The sequence below is a fragment of the Sprattus sprattus genome (assembly GCF_963457725.1).
Source record: "Sprattus sprattus genome assembly, chromosome: 11".
Taxonomy (NCBI): Eukaryota; Metazoa; Chordata; class Actinopteri; order Clupeiformes; family Clupeidae; genus Sprattus; species Sprattus sprattus.
In genome coordinates this window covers 17,877,237-17,893,473 of record NC_137909.1, presented here as the reverse complement: position 1 = coordinate 17,893,473, position 16,237 = coordinate 17,877,237, and the positions used below count along the sequence as shown (strand labels likewise).

General features: G+C 41.8%; 2 protein-coding genes across 2 annotated transcripts; both read right to left on the bottom strand.

The window, feature by feature from the left end:
- Window positions 1-3,750: 3,750 nt before the first annotated feature.
- LOC308371876 (G2/mitotic-specific cyclin-B1-like) lies at window positions 3,751-7,126 on the bottom strand (the record flags this gene model as incomplete). The annotated part of the gene is made up of 9 exons (XM_080846905.1): window positions 3,751-3,855; window positions 3,987-4,097; window positions 4,303-4,443; window positions 4,528-4,764; window positions 4,841-4,999; window positions 5,098-5,283; window positions 6,468-6,608; window positions 6,697-6,834; window positions 7,106-7,126. 9 exons carry the CDS (start codon window positions 7,124-7,126, stop codon window positions 3,751-3,753), a joined length of 1,239 nt encoding a protein of 412 aa, XP_080703031.1.
- A 6,298-nt stretch (window positions 7,127-13,424) lies between these two features.
- LOC308371877 (G2/mitotic-specific cyclin-B1-like) lies at window positions 13,425-15,708 on the bottom strand (the record flags this gene model as incomplete). Its single annotated transcript, XM_080846906.1, has 9 exons — window positions 13,425-13,529; window positions 13,822-13,932; window positions 14,027-14,167; window positions 14,256-14,492; window positions 14,578-14,736; window positions 14,889-15,074; window positions 15,286-15,366; window positions 15,438-15,557; window positions 15,688-15,708. 9 exons carry the CDS (start codon window positions 15,706-15,708, stop codon window positions 13,425-13,427), a joined length of 1,161 nt encoding a protein of 386 aa, XP_080703032.1.
- Between the last annotated feature and the right edge of the window lie 529 nt (window positions 15,709-16,237).

Here is a 16,237-nt window from a genome sequence, read left to right as displayed (position 1 = left end):
TCAGACTCCAAGCAATGCCCCTGGGGAACTGTTTCACCTTTCAGTAACTTACTTGTATGGCTGTGCTGCAAAGAGGGAGAGGGAGAGAGAAAAATCAGAGCCTTAAGTTATTGTGCAACAGTATTATCAGTGAGGCGAGGTGGCTGGACTAGCAGGAGGATACGGCAAAAAGGGGGCCTCCATGTTTCAGCTCTGACAGAGAGAGAGGTCACCCAGTCTGAGGGGGAAAGGTTCTGCTTGGTTAATTGGAATGAACCACAGCCCCGCACGCTGTAGCCTTTTCACACCTGGTTGGAGGAGCGAACACTGTCAAGGACCACAATAGCAGCCTTTCTTCGCCCTTCATGTGCCATTGAACAGCAGAGATCTGTAAAGTTCAGGAAGCACATTGGGCTTTTATTTGAAAATCTATAAATTTTGAAAATGAATGCCTCTTGTGTTTATTTATCCTCACCGCTCTGCGCCTGGAGAATCCAGCCTTGGCTGCCAGCTGTGAACCTATTAGCACCCCTTGGGTTGTGTCAACGAGCCGCGCGTTGCCCTTTTTTTGGGGAAGGGGGGGATTATTGAATCATGGACACAGACACGCAGAGAGTGAGTTCAAAATATCCATCACTCACATAATCAGTGGGGTGACTGGCTCTATTGTTTTTGGGAGAGATAAAATGTCGGGGCCTCCGTGAAATTCTATTTCTCGCTGATAATCAAATTAACTGAGGGTTGGGGGCTGTGACTCCTCCGTAGAGCTGAATGAAATGAAGGATGGAGAACAAGGTGCAAATGCACATTGTCAAAAGTTATCTTTGGCACATTGGCTTTTGCGAGCTCAGGTATGAAAATATTAACCTTACGGACTAAAAAAAGACAGCCTGAATAAGGCAGTGATGCCCAACAGACTATCCACAGTAGTTTTGTCTACCATCTCCGTGTCTCTACAGTATTTTGTGGCCAGTGACTGATTTCAATCCTGTCTCCATCCATCAGGGACACTCAGCAGAGCACCATTGTGAATTTGGGAGCTCAGGAGTTGAGATCCCGTCAAGTGTGGGCCCACGTTCTCGCAAAGCAGTGTTCTTCAGGAGGAATCCGACTTGTAAAGTGATCTGGCTGCCTAGCCATGACCTCAGCCTTCAAGCACGAACACTCAGCATGAGCCGGGGTTTTAAAAGCACAGCCTTCTCGAGGAACTGAGACTAATTATCATTAGTCCCTGTGGAGAACTCCAGAGTGGAGCTGAGAAGTTAAATTGTACTCTCCACAGACAGAAGAAAGAGTGGGGGGGAAGCTAATTTGTACTGTAAATGTAATGAAAATAATAGATTCGGTAAAGAGGTTAAATTGCTTAATAGGCAAGAGGAAAATGTTGTCCTTAAGGATTTTGCATAGGTGTTCAATCTGAAGGACAAACTCAACTGTTAAGTGAAATCTGAAATGCGTTTTTCTTCAAGGGAATCGTTATATAAACATATATAACATATAAACAAACAAAAACAAGCGATGAAAAGATAAGTGACCATCCAGCCATCACATTTCTGCAAGGTATGTCTGGCTGTCCAATTATTTACTGAAAGCTTAGGATGCAGCACAAAGGTCTATCTGAAGATATTTGCTGGCCAGCGTGATGGTAGCTAAAAGACCACATCATCTGCTCAAGGAAGCCAGATGGTGGTCTGAACGGACAGCTTGTGTGTTTTTTTCCCATGGGGTTTCACTTCCTTTCCATCCATCAAGACCTTGGATGTTTAAAAAAAAAAAAAACTTGGAGTGCCCCTCCCTCGCACCACAGTGTTCAACTCAAAATTGTACTCATGTAATTGGTTTCGGCATTGCAAACACACGGATTCTGATAATACTGTCCAGGATTTGTTGACATCTGCTCCTTCAAAAGTTTGCTCTGAGCATCTTGTGGACTGTAGCGAAAATAAGTCCACACATGCGCCAAGACTAAAAAGTAAGAATAATAAAACATGGGAAGCAACAATAATACACATAGGTCTATGAAAATAAACAGTGGTCTCCGACAGAAATGGGAAAATCCATTAGAAAATTCAACATAAGCTCACCATCTCAAATGCCCTTTCTGTGAAAATCTAGTAGCATGATGACATGGCACATACAATTGACTTTTGCACAATTCACATTTGCACCCAAAATACAGGAAACCTGGTGGTCCCCAGCACCTTAGTTGCTAGAGAAAAGTGCAAGCAGTGGTATTAGCTAAGGACTGAATTTAAAGAGCGCAGTGAAAAAAATTAAGACCTGCCCCCAGAGCCTTGACTGCAGATAATCATTTACCAAGAGTGCAAAAACAGATAGCTCAAGAGTGACACTTACTGGCCAGAGAAGGAAGTACAAGACTGGTAGTTTCAACTGTCCAAAGAACATTGATCACAAATCATAAGCTTCTCCACATTATATGAAACCAAATTCACATTGCTGACAATCAGAACAGCCTCATAAACATAATGCAGAGTGCTTTTTAAAAATAGCCATACTGCTTTGCTCCTTGGCACAAATTTTCAAACCATGATGGACAAGTATAATATACCAGTTAGCATACTAGCAAGTTAGTTAAACAATAATTGTATTTAGTACTATTATTGGCTAGCAGGAAGGCAATTACAAGGGCCTGGTATAAAGTAGACCCCCCTACTAAAGAACAGTGGCTGAGTATTGTGGAGGAGATCTACGACATGGAGAGATTTACACATACCCTGAGAATGCAGGTTGATCAGTTTGAAGGAAAATGGGAGAAATGGAATTATTACAGAAGGGATGAGGGTGATACCACTACTATTCATAGTAATGACATCTGAATAAGACAGAATTGTTGCATTGTGACTGAATGGAAGGACCTATAAGCTTTGTGTGTTTTTTTTTTTTGTGTCTTGTTTTGATCCTTGTGTTTTGTGTGAGTGTTGTCTTGATTTGTATGGTTTGTTTGCATATTTTTTGTGTATCATTGTTGGAAAATCCATATAAAAATAAAAGTTTAAAAAAAAAAACAATAATTGTATTTAATAAGTAAATTTGAATGGCACACAGCACACACGTGCAATGCATATATGGAGGAGACACAGAACATGGACAAATCTCCCCCCCCCATCCTGTACTGTCCTTCCTCTAGGATCCCCCAGGAGCAGTGGGCAGCTTGTAAGCACCGAGACCAAATTAAGTGACCTGTCCATCTTGGGATGGACATGCATTCTGTTCTTTTGCATGTTTGTTGGGGCTCTTGGAGGAAGCCCCTTGTGAACAGAGAGAACATGCAAACTACACAGAAAGGCCTGGGAGATAGCCAACCTGAGCACTGAAGGTCTGGGGAGGCCCTGCACCCCAAAGCCAATAGCGCCCCAAGCGGGAAGCTAACCCATGACCCCTTCTTGCTGTGAGGCGGCAGTGCAAGCACCTGAGCCACCGTGCCAATATTACATTAATTATTAAAAAGCAAGCAAAAACTTTTGCAAAGACTGTCATTAGCTAAGTAGTCAAGAAAAAACAAACTCCTTACTCCTGCTTTAAACCAAATCAGGCCACCAACCCCCAGTTGTCAGATGCCCCACCAATTCACACAAAAGGCAGAACATTGAGATTTAAAAACTTTATTAAAAACACAAATCTGAACATTGACAGTAGTGAACACTGTTTGCATAATGAGGGCAGTCAGATTGAACTTCAGTAAAATGGTTTAAAAACATGAAATCTAGTTACACTTTGTACAGTTAGCACATTGTGCCCAGGTCCTGCATCTCACGAAGAGATCTCTTTGGCAAGGTTCTTGATGATGGAAGACTTCAACTGAGAAATGAGGGCAATCCTCATCTGTTTCTGACTGGAGTATTTGTTCTTCACAGCCTATGAAGCAAACAAGCAAATAGAGATGAGATTTTGCTGAAGAGGGATATTAGAACAACTAAATTGGTTTGTCAATTGATTCACTTCTATGTCAGCACAAGACTTCACAAGTGAGTGCAGTGTTCACTTACCAAATGCTTTGTGAGGCCATCATTCACCTTGAGGACATTCTTGGCAATGTGCCTCATGACCGGAACCAAGCTTTCCTCCTCGTATCCCATGTAGTGTTGTAGGGTGGGAGTCTGGAACAAGAGGGTTGAGCATAAGTCAGAGCTTAGCAAAAGGCATAGTCACATCTACTCGCTCATGACAGGTGCTTGAAATGAAATTCAGGGATCCAAGCAGAAGAGTTCACTGCATCTTAAGACTGGTCACTTTTTGCCATCAACGCGAGACAGTGTCTTGAAACCCAAGATCTGAAATATGCAGCCACTGTCGGTAACCTACCCATTCGCCACAGTTGTAGACTTTGAGTGTGAGGGCAAAGGCAGCACTAGCCACCTGGGAGGGTGCAAAGTGGACCATCTCGTAGTCTGCCATTGTGAGCTCAACCAAGTACTTGGCCAAAGTGTGATGCTCTGCGGTGACCTATAAATATAGGTGACATAAGAAAAGAAGTCAGATGTGCCTAAATTGAAATAAATAAGCAGTTTGTGTAGGTGGCAAACATACCTCTCCAATCTTTGAGGCTCTTCGGAGAAACTGAAGAGGCAGCGGGCGGCCAAAGTTGAAGTCAAGGGACCGCAGGATCTTCATCTCCATGTCTCTGATCTGAGCAGTGGTGTAAGCACGGTCAGTCACATAAGCGAAGTCAGCAATCTCTGGAGGGTACATCTCCTCGTATTTGGAGGCGACGAACATGGATGTGACACCAACAAGCTGGAGCTGCTTCTTGGGGACTGGATTGTCCTGTAAGACAGAAGGGGTCAGGTGCAGCCATGGAACTATTAGAGGCAGACATTGTAATATGCGTGGTGGTACATACCTGGAGGTAGCGATCGATGATGGCAACAGTCATGTACATGGTCTCCTGCAGCAGCCTAAACTTAATCTGAACCTGAACCAGCCAGTCGATAAGAATGGCTCGCATGTTCCCTGTGACCTCCCGGCCTTCAAGATAACTGGGCTTCACTGCTTGTTCAGTCTTAAAAAAAGAAAGATAACAATTCAGCTGGAGCACAAAAAAAAAAGAAAAAAAACCCAAGTCAGAAGTTAAGCCCTAAGGCCATCGAACACACAAACCTCCAATTGCCTCAGGTACTTGTAGATGTCCTTAACATACTCGCTGCACAGCATGGGATTGTCATAGTCATCAGCATCAACATCCTTAATGTCCTCGATCAGAGCATCTGAGAAGGCCTGGCACAGGTCATCTGATGCACAACCAGAGGTCTCCATGGGTACAGGGGATGTAGGGGCAGACAGAATCTGAAACATGGAACATATTGTTGCATTCCCTCTTCTGTGGCAAAGGATAGTGCAAATAGCTAAAGGAGTTTGCCCCTTCTGCCAGAGGGCAAAAAGGACACACTTAACAGATATTTTGTCAAAACATGGAAACACATGCCTAGTCTGCAAGTTAAGGATATGAACAAGGCTATAACTAGATAAGCTCCATCAAGCCAAGTTGACAGCCTCCAGGATGCAAGAACTTGAGCGAGAGAATAGACCACGTCCATGTGGTATTCACCAGTATGAACCATACAGTCTTCACAACTGTAGTTACAGTACAGTATACCCCTGATTGAGCCAAACATACCATGAGAACTGGTCAACCCCCTCATCCCATTAATCTCCATCTGAAGAAATGTAAGGGTATTCAGAGTGCACACTATGCATAACAATGGACTGTTGTGTAGATTTAGCTCAGGAGCTGAGTAGAAGGGGGACACCAATGTTGCTAAATATGAGGACCAAAGCAATTTAAAGTTACTTGCTTTGTGATTAATCCAAATTTATTTCACATCAGTTGCACGAGCATTGAAAAATTTGCTAGATTTGCCAGCAAGAAAAAGTGACTGAGTAAACAAACCAGGGCAAGATGCTACTCACATTAGATTGATACTTCAATGCCCATTTAATGAACACATTTCCCTATTCCAGAATAACTTCTATTCATCTAAAACTAGTGAACAAACTTAGGCAACATCAGACTACACCAACTACTTAAGCACTGATTGAGTGTAAGCTTGTCAAGGTGAGTTCAGCTCATATTCATGATGTCAAATTGTCTGTTCATACAGCAAGCATTTTTTTGTCTAACTGCATTACTTTTCCAGTCACAATGACGTAATTTTTAAGTGATTGTATGTGTGGGAGGTCATTTGAAAAGCCCATGTACAGTACTACTCCCAACCACCAGGGTACTCACATGAGGCAATGCAAGATTCAAAAAGAAACAGAATATCCGGTTTCGATAACAAAACATAAGGGAGCCAGTTTTAAACTCGGAACATAAGTTATTTAAAATGTATACTGCTACAGATGCATGTTACATTGTCAACCCTTTACATTCATGGGAATATGCCTAAAGAAAGGCCATGTAACCATTTCATTAAAATGAACGAATATCTGAAGATGAAGAGCATTATGTGCTTGAAAGAAAAACTCACTTTAGGCTCGGCTTCAACCTTCGAGACCATTTTGGGTTCAGCTTCGGGTACCTTCGAGACCATTTTGGGTTCAGCTTCGGGTACCTTCTCCAGCTTTGAAGGCTTTTTCTCAACCAGCTTGGCAGGTTCTGCCTTGGCATCCTAGGGTCATTTTGAACGGACAATGTTAATTACTAATAAAACAAATTACTACAAACACTTGAATAATCAAGAGCTCACTAGTTATTACCTTCTTCAGAGTCGGCCGACACACAGCAACGTTATTACCGATTTCCCCAAGCGCTGCTCTCGACCTCAGTCCAGGCTTACTGATCACTGCGGCCTTGCCAGCTAGGGCATTGGCGTTTTCGCCAACCTGACGAGAACTCTAGAAACAGAAAGTGTGAAACAGTATTTCATTATTTTCAGAAAAAGTCTCCTTTAATCCGCAAATCAGTCAACATAAAGAGAATATACTACTTAGCTAGCTAAGTATCAAAACGCCATAAGGTTTCCCAAGCTATCTAGTTATATAGTCTGCCAGCCAACCAGTTGAACACGCAAGAATTTAAAGCACTCTTTGTCTCAACAAAGTATTATGCAATTAACTTACAAAGAACATCGCTAAGGGACGTATTAAAGACAAAAAAAAGACTTACTCTTGTAATGCGGAGAGCCATTTTCGGATGAAAGTTGCGTTAGACTGAGAATTCAGACTTGCTTCAGCAGGGCAAACACACAGTATCCCACTTCCTATCCAATGGGTTTAAATTGTCGCTCGCTCGCTCGTGATTCGTCGCATTCTAAATCTTTCTACAATCTGATTGGTCGAACCACAGTTGATTGGAATGCGTTCCTACGACGACTGGTAATCATGTGACAGAGATGTAGAACAGCTGTGAGAGGTTGAACCAAAAGTAACCTAATTTTGCTGTCATCCGTATTTGATAATAAAAGTGTAGATGTATTAACTTGTTAAATCTTCTCATTTTACTCACAAGAAGAAGTGTATAATCAGATTGTTTGACAACATGAATTCTGACAGGACAGGAACATTACTGAAACGAAGCATGTCACCTGATTGTGGGGGGAGATCGTGTGTGATTATATAGGCTTGTGTTTAATGTAGACATACAATAAGTAAACTTCAATCTGCCATCAGTGTTTCAGCCTCTTTAGCATGACAACTATATATAATTTGCAGAGCCCTTAAAAGTCATATCCTTCTCATTTAAATTCAGTCATCAACACACTGAACACTATTTTTTGAAACAGGCTGAAGTCTGCAAAATTACAATTCTATGCACTATCATTCTCAAACATTCTCAAACACAAATTCACTGGATCATTATTGCGCAATTCACAAGTCACTGCTATTTTACTGTAATATACTAACTGCATGGCCTGCACATGATGATCATACATTGCTTTAGCCAGACACAAAGGGGTAGCTGAAGTTTCAATTATTTATATGTGTATTACAGATAGTTTGTTAGTTCACATAAGACCATTGCCTAATATCGGCTACTGTAACATTTGGTTTGCAAACTTTGAAATGTTGTGTTAATGTGTCCCTCAGTCATCCATCCACACATGTACTGCATATATTGATGACATGATGTAATGAGCTTTTCCTGTAGATTTTGCACCCACAAAGTCACTGCAAATAGTCTCTGCATAACATTTTTAACACAGTTCAGTGTAAATTATGCAATTTTAATTGGTGAGGGGTGGGGGATTCCAACTGCATAACATTTTTAACACAGTTCAGTGTACATTATGCAATGTTAATTGGTGAGGGGTGGGGGATTCCAACTTTTTCTTCTGTAAAATATACCCAGAACTTCATTTACACTTAAAAGCAAACGTTTCAGCTTGCTCATTATATAGCAACTAGACATACAGTTTATTCAGTGCATGGACCAACAAACGTTTACCTCTTCACTGCAACTGAGGTGTTATGCACCTGAGCAGACCTCCTCTTATTCTGAGTGCAAAAGTATTCTCCTTTTCAAATGTTTTCACCCACCCAATGATTTTCCCTTCTTGGGAGGGTCAACCACCCCCACCCTTTCAGATTGCTTATGTGATGCTGTATGGAGGGAATATTACACTGTGCCCATTGAATAGCTCACCCAAGCAAAAGGAAACCAAGACAATTGTATGAGAAGTTTAAACAAATAATGTTGTAGAATGAGTATATGTACCATATAAAACAAATTAGCTTGATAACTTATGTGGTAGAAGGTGTGATTGCTGTTAAATTGATGATAACACACCGGTCACACGTACGCGTTAGAATGCGTTGATGCGTCAGGGTTAACAGATCCCCATTCACTTTGAATGGGGCGTCGTCATTGTCTGGGAAGTCCCCCCCTCTTTTTCCGGCCGATTTGATTTTGCCTTCAAACTCAGTCTGGCGAGGCGGCTATACTAACTTAGTTCAGCATTGTAAGGATCCTTGGAGCCAATCACAAACTGGCTATTGGCTACCTTACGCGCCATTGGCGGATTCAAACTAACCCCGACTACGTAACAGAATAGGTGTGTTAAACGGATTATTCAAAAACCTATAACGAATATCAGTTTATTCCGTTTACATGAGCACTAGAATAACCAGATAGTCTAACTACAAAACCCGATAATAATCGGTTTTTATTGTGTGCATCTAAACGCTCTCAATGATTAAATTGAAAACGGGATGCAAAGTACGTCACCTGTATCGTTGGTCTGATTGGTTAAAGGAGTGTCCAATTACGTGACTGAAGTGGACCGCCATTGCGTAGTTCGCCAGACTAACTGAGCAAATGAAATGCAGTGAAGGTGGCGGGGAATTCCCAGACAAGTGTCGTCATCCTTTGCCGAACTGAATTGTGGCTCCGTTCAGTTCGGCAAAAGAATGACGTCACCCCATTCAAAGTGAATGGGGATCCGTTAACCCTGACGCATCAACGCATTCCAACGCGTACGTGTGACCGGTGTGTGATGCAAGAGTACAGGACACAGCTGTGTGATTCTTTTGAATCTACGAGGCCTATCCTGCTCATTAAGTGATTGGTAACATCAGGGTTTTGTCACTGAGGCAACACCACCAATTGGTATAAATTCAAAGCCTCTAAAAGTAGTCTTGAAGCACATGTTGCTCTTTAAACATGGCTAAGGTGAAGAAGGAGCTAACGAGTGAGCAACGGGTTCAAACTAGAATGCGTTTCGTGAACGAACTGCGAGAGTGTGCTTGCTCTGTTGCGGCCATGACCGAGAGAACAAGTGCCTTGGAATTGGGGCAGGTGTCACAAATGAGTATGCACAAATGAGTAAGCATGAGTGAGTATGCATGAGTGAGTATGCATGAGTGAGTAAACATGAGTGAGTATGCACGAGTGAGTATGCATGAGTGAGTATGCATGAGTGAGTATGCATGAGTGAGTATGCATGAGTGAGTAAACATGAGTGAGTATGCACGAGTGAGTAAACATGAGTGAGTATGCATGAGTGAGTATGCATGAGTGAGTAAACATGAGTGAGTACGCATGAGTGAGTACGCATGAGTGAGTAAACATGAGTGAGTAAACATGAGTGAGTATGCATGAGTAAGTATGCATGAGTGAGTATGCACGAGTGAGTATGCATGAGTGAGTATGCACGAGTGAGTAAACATGAGTGAGTATGCATGAGTGAGTAGAGCCCTGGTATGGAAGGTGTCTCTTACTATTCCTAGTTATACAGTTGAATGGAGAGGGACAGAGAGAGAAGAGGAACCGTGCGCAGGTGTCAGTGAGAGTTGTCAGTGAATCACAGGTGCAAGCCAGTTTAATGAGCCTATTATGATGTCATAATGCCTCAAAGTTCTGCCATGCAAGTCTATGGAGAATAAAGGTGATGGAAAAAGAGGAATAAAAAAGGAGTGGCAAGGAGTACCGCCACGAAAAGCTTATAGCTTAAAGCTCATAGCAGCTTGCACCGGATCGGGCCGGACGTTTTGGTGTTTGAACGGCGTCTCTATCTCAATCGGGCGAGGAGTAGTTAGCTGCAAGAAAAACTACTAGAATAAAAAAAATAGTAAAAAACGAAGAACAATAGTGTGCTTCCCTTCGGGCAAGCACACTAATAAAAGCCCTTTTTTGATGCTGGCTAGAGTAACCGCCGCATAGCCAAGGACTTGAGATGCAGTCCAAGCACTGTAAAGTACACTTCAGACCGCAATGATGCCACCAATTTACACCAGAAACGGAAAGGGGAGAGGTAGAAAGAAAGAGCGTGAAGCATCTCAAAAATCTCAATCTTAAGGACCGAAGAAAGACCTCACGAGAACTACGTGACAAGATCAACACCACAATGACTAATGGTGCAACAGTGTCTTCAAGAACTGGGAGAAGGACTTGTTTGCAGAAAGCAGCAAAGAAACCATTACTGAAAGTAAAATAGAGAGAAACGCCTGAATTTTGCAAAAGAACACAATAAATGGACAAAGGAAGATTGGTATAAGGTGTTGTGGACTGATGAGTACAAGTTTGAACAATTTGGCAACAGGCGAAAAGTGTACGTTCGATGGAGGGAGCGGTAGAGATATAAGAGAGATTGGTCTCTTGCCAACAGTTAAACACAGAGGTTTTACGTTGTGGGGTACCATCTCAGCCTCAGGAACAGGTGACTTAGTTGCTGGACTGGCCCCCTCAAAGTACAGACCTCAACCCCATTGAGCAGATTGGTGCGAGTTGGAAAATAAACTGGACAGATCTATTGTACATTCAAAGGAAATCTTTTGGCTTGAGTTGCAAAAGGCATTGGATAACATTAGTATTGAAGTTCTCAGGAAATATATTGACACTTTGCCAGAGATATGTGCTGCTCTAAATGCTGCAAAAGGTGGACATACCAAATATTAAAGTTAAAAGTGGATAAAAACAGTAGAATTCACTTCATCTGATATTTGTTCAGAGCAACCATCTACATGTTTCATGAACGTTATGAAATTAAATCATGTTTGAGGCAAAAAAGATTTCAGATCTATCAGGTGTTCTGATAATTTTGGCCACCACTGTGTGTGTGCGTGTGTGTGTGTACACATTCATGGACAAAAACATTGGCACCCCTGCACTTCTGTCAGATAATGCACCCCTACTCCCAATTGTTGCAATTACAAATGCTTTTGTATTCACATGTTTACTTATTTATTTTGCATTGGAAAAATCTGAGAAATAATGCCAAATCTGACTTTATTCCACACAAAACTCCAAAAATGGACTGGACAAAAGTATTTGCACCCTCAACTTAATAATGGGTAGAACATCCTTAAAAATAAAGAAATACAAATATTTGAAATCAATTGCTTCCTGTAACCACCTCTCTACTGTAAGATCTGGACTCATCTCGGACACTTCAGAACTCTCCAGTGCTTTGTCTTAACCATTTCTGGGTGCTTTTTGAAGTGTGCTATGGGTCATTGTCCTGCTGGAAGACCCATGTCCTCTGACGGAGACCGAACTTTCTGACACTGGGCCCTACACGGCGCCCAAAAATGATTTGGTAGTCCTCAGATTTCCTGATGCTATGCACACAGTCAAGGCATTGGGTTCCAGAAGCAGCCAAGCAACCCCAAAACATGGTCTAGCTCCACCATATTTGCCTGTTTTCTTTTTCATTTTGTTGTCTGTAAACTGCCTCACCAAAAAGCTCTACTTTGGTCTCATCTGTCCACAGGACGTTCTCCCAGAATGATTTTGGCTTCCCCAAGAAAGTTTTGTTAAACTCCAGTCTGGCTTTTTATGTCTGTCAGCAGTGGGGACCTCCTGGATCCCCTACCATAGCATCCCATTTCATTTAAATGGCGAAGGATAATGCGAGCTGACACCGTTGTACCCTGTGTCTGCAGGGTAGCTTGAATTTATTTGGAAGTTGTTCTAGGTTTTTTTATCTACCATTCAAACAAGCTTTTGTTGCATTCTGCAATCAAATTCTCGTTCTTCCACATCCAGGGAGGTTAGTGTCAATGCCATGGGCTGTAAACTTCTTGACACTGCGCACAGTGGACACAGGAGCATTAAGATCTCTGGAGATGAACCTGTAGCCTTGAGATTGTCAATGCTTTTCTACAATTTGGGTTCTCAAATCCTCAGACAATTCTTCGCACTCTTTTCTCCATGCTCAGTGTGGTATACACAGACACACAACGGTTTGCTCCATTTTTACTGGTTGCAAATGTAATTTCTATATTACCAGCATCTGTAGCTTGCCACAGGTGAGTTTAAATAAAGATTAAAGGAGCATTACATGCTTGAAATACAATTATTTCTTACAATTTTGAAAGGGTGCCAATAATTGTCCAGTCAATTTTGAGAGTTGTGTGGAATAATGTCAAATTTGGCTTTTCTTCTCTGCTTTTTTGCGTTGTTCCAATGCAAACAATAAAAATCAACATGTGAATACCAAAACATTTGTAATTGTGCAATTTTTCTGGGAGAATTGGTACATTCTGACAGAAGTGCCAATATTGTACACACACACACACACCATTGGGTAAGTTTAACTGCCATTTGTGAAAGGACTTGGGACCACACAGACTTAAATTAATCACATTTTAGTGTAAAAGGTTTATTAAAAGTTACACTGCATAGTATGTACACAATTCAAAATGTAAGTGCAAAGGCATTTGGTGTAGAGCACAAGTTAAAATATATCATAATGCATCATTAAAGTTGGCATATAAAGAGTCCTCAATAACAGAATGAAGAACAATTTAAAACTGCTTCTGGCTAGTGCTTGGATGTTCACCACCTGTAAAAGCAGCCAGAAAGGAAAATACTTTTAGGTAAAAAGCACCCAGTACCCATGCTTCAGCTCTAAGAGAAACTTGATTGAGTAGGTCAAAATGCATAGCAGTCCAGATAGATTAACTCACCAAATGCTTCAGGGCCTTCAAAAGGTCTCTGGTGAAGGCATGTTGAACAACTAAAAAGGTGCTTTTTGGACAGCCACAAGTCAACTCCAGATTTCTTGTGCAAGATCCTTAATAAGAGAACAATTCAGCTGTGATCTGAGGGCAGCCCTCATCATCTTCTGGCTTGAATACTTTTTCTTCACTGCCTGAAAGATATATAAAGTATGAAATATATAAAAAAAAAAAACATTAACCATGAGTGTTCGATGTCACATACACAGTGTAGCACACTTTGGGCATAAAGGCCCCATACCATTTACCATGTGGTCCATCAAGAATTTCCATTTTACAATCTCAATCTCTTTACATGCTATAGATTGTATAAACAAAAGTTGTGTTTGGATATTCAAAGTTGTTCCATTAACCATATGCTCATTATGGATGAAACCATGCTTCAGGCAATCACTTTCACAATTACACAAGTCCCCAATTACCTACCAAATGCTTTGTGAGCCCTTCATTCACAGCGACAACATTCTTGGCAATGTGCCTCATGACTGGAAGAAGGCTGTCCTCTGCATAGCCCATGTAGTGTTGCAGTGTGGGAGTCTAGAACAGGTTTCAGAAAGGGAAACCACCTTCAACAGGGCCACTTTCCAAAAAGGTAGGTTTTTGAAAGGGTACAGGAGAACATGTGACCTACCCAGTCTCCACAGCTGTATAGTTTGAGTGTGAGGGCGAAGGCTGCGCTTGCCACCTGAGAAGGTGGAAAGTGGACCATATCGTAGTCCAGGATGGTGAGCTCCATTAGGTACTTAGCAAGGGCGTGGTGCTCAGCAGTGACCTATCAAACATGCGCAAACCACACACACACGTTCTTAACAGACACAGATTAATGACTACCACACAATTTCCTTTCCCCTACAACATACATCTCCAATCTTGGAAGCTCTTCTGAGAAACTGAAGGGGCTGTGGTCGTCCAATGCTGAAATCGAGGACTCTCAGGATGTCCATCTCCATCTGTCTGATTTGAGCGGCACTGTAAGCCGAGTCAGTCACAAACACAAAATCTGAGATGTCGGGGGGATACATCTCTTCATACTTAGAGGCGATAAACATGGCAGTCACACCAACAAGTTGGAGTTTCCTTTTTGGTACTGGTTTGTCCTGTCAGGTGCAAAAGGAGCACAAACTGTTTACATAACAACATCAGCAGCAGAAGCAGAAACAAGCTCAAATGGGACGATCCTACCTGAAGAAAGCGGTCGATAATTGACACGGTCATATACATGGTCTCCGGCAGCATTTGAAATTTGATATGGACCTGAACAAGCCAGTCAATAAGGATGGCACGCATGCTTTCATTTACTTCCTGGCCATCAAGATATCTTGGCCTGACTGCCTGGTCAGACTGGAGGAAAGGGTTGACGTCAACAATAATAATGAAATAAAATGTTAACATAAAAAAAGGGTCACTTTATGCTGAATAAGGTCAAAGAGCTTCAGATCAGACCAGGTACTCAAATCTCTAACCATAGTAACCCAATCTTAAACAAACCAAACCTCAAGCTGCTGTAGATATTTGTAAATATCCTTGACGTATTCACTGCAAAGTGAGGGATTGCTATGGTCATCTGCATCCACGTCACGGATGTCCTCAATCAGAGCATCTGAAAAGGCCTGGCACAGGTCATCTGATGGAGCACAATCAATCTCCATGGGCACAGGGCATGCTGGGACAGACAAAACCTGTGGGTAAGAGTACAAGTTACTAAAAAGCTCTCATGATCCCAATTGCGTTGGCAATTGACACCATCCATAGACCAGAGCATTGCGATCTAGGATTTGCACATATATTGAGCGTGTGGCTCGTTTCTCAGAAAGAAAAGGAAAAATTGAATTCCACAAAGCTAGCACATGGGTTACAATCAAGAAAAATGAATAACCATCAAAACCTCACCTTTGCTTCAGGCTTTGGGACAGGTTGGTTGTGAAATTGAGTGGGCTTACATTCTTCCTTCACAGATGCTGGTTTCACATCCTACACGGATTACATCAGAATTAACTGCTGGCATTTAACGAAGAGACAAACTGATTCAGATCAAAACTTACTTTAAAGGCTGGCCTTGACACTGCATTTGTGGCAATAACGCCAAACACCTGCCTTGACCTCAAGCACCTGATTGGGCCTACATCAGGTTTTACCATGGCAGTCGGTTTTTGAGCTCGCTGCTAAAAAAACAAACAAATGTTAAATTCTACAAAACTTAGGAAAAGAACATCGATTTGTTTCTACTCGCTGTACCATCCCATATCATAGCTAACACTACGCAAACAAAAGCTTATCCTTTAGGCCACCTACTCGAGTAATACGGAGAGCCATTGCAGTGAGACTTGTGTTACACCCAGGAGAAGGTTAAAACGTCTGCAAACAATCAGTTTGTCACCACAATTCTGAAACAAACTTAAATAGTCTCTATCTCAAACGTGATTCGCTGCAGCAAACGTGTAGATTTGAAGCACACCTGACCTGATTACTCCTATCGCCCAGCACCTGACAGAGAGGATAGATCAGGTGTCATTTTCAATCGTTTTTTTGCCGCTGTCTGTTTAAGTACAATTGTCAACATTAACTAATTCCAATGAATAGGACACCAAGTAATTATATCATCACTGACGAGCGACTGACAAATAACGTTGCTGCAAGGGGGTCTATTTTGAAGATCAACTGTAACAAACGTATGACTAAAAATGTAATCCTCCTGCGATCAAAAAGGACATGCAACTCATCTCAGTCTGCTGCAGTTGGTAAGATTCTTATTCTGTTTAATGTTTATTGTAACATTTATGGGAATGCCTTAAAGACAGGTAAGGGCGATCCTAGACTGGCATAAAATATACCATATCAATTT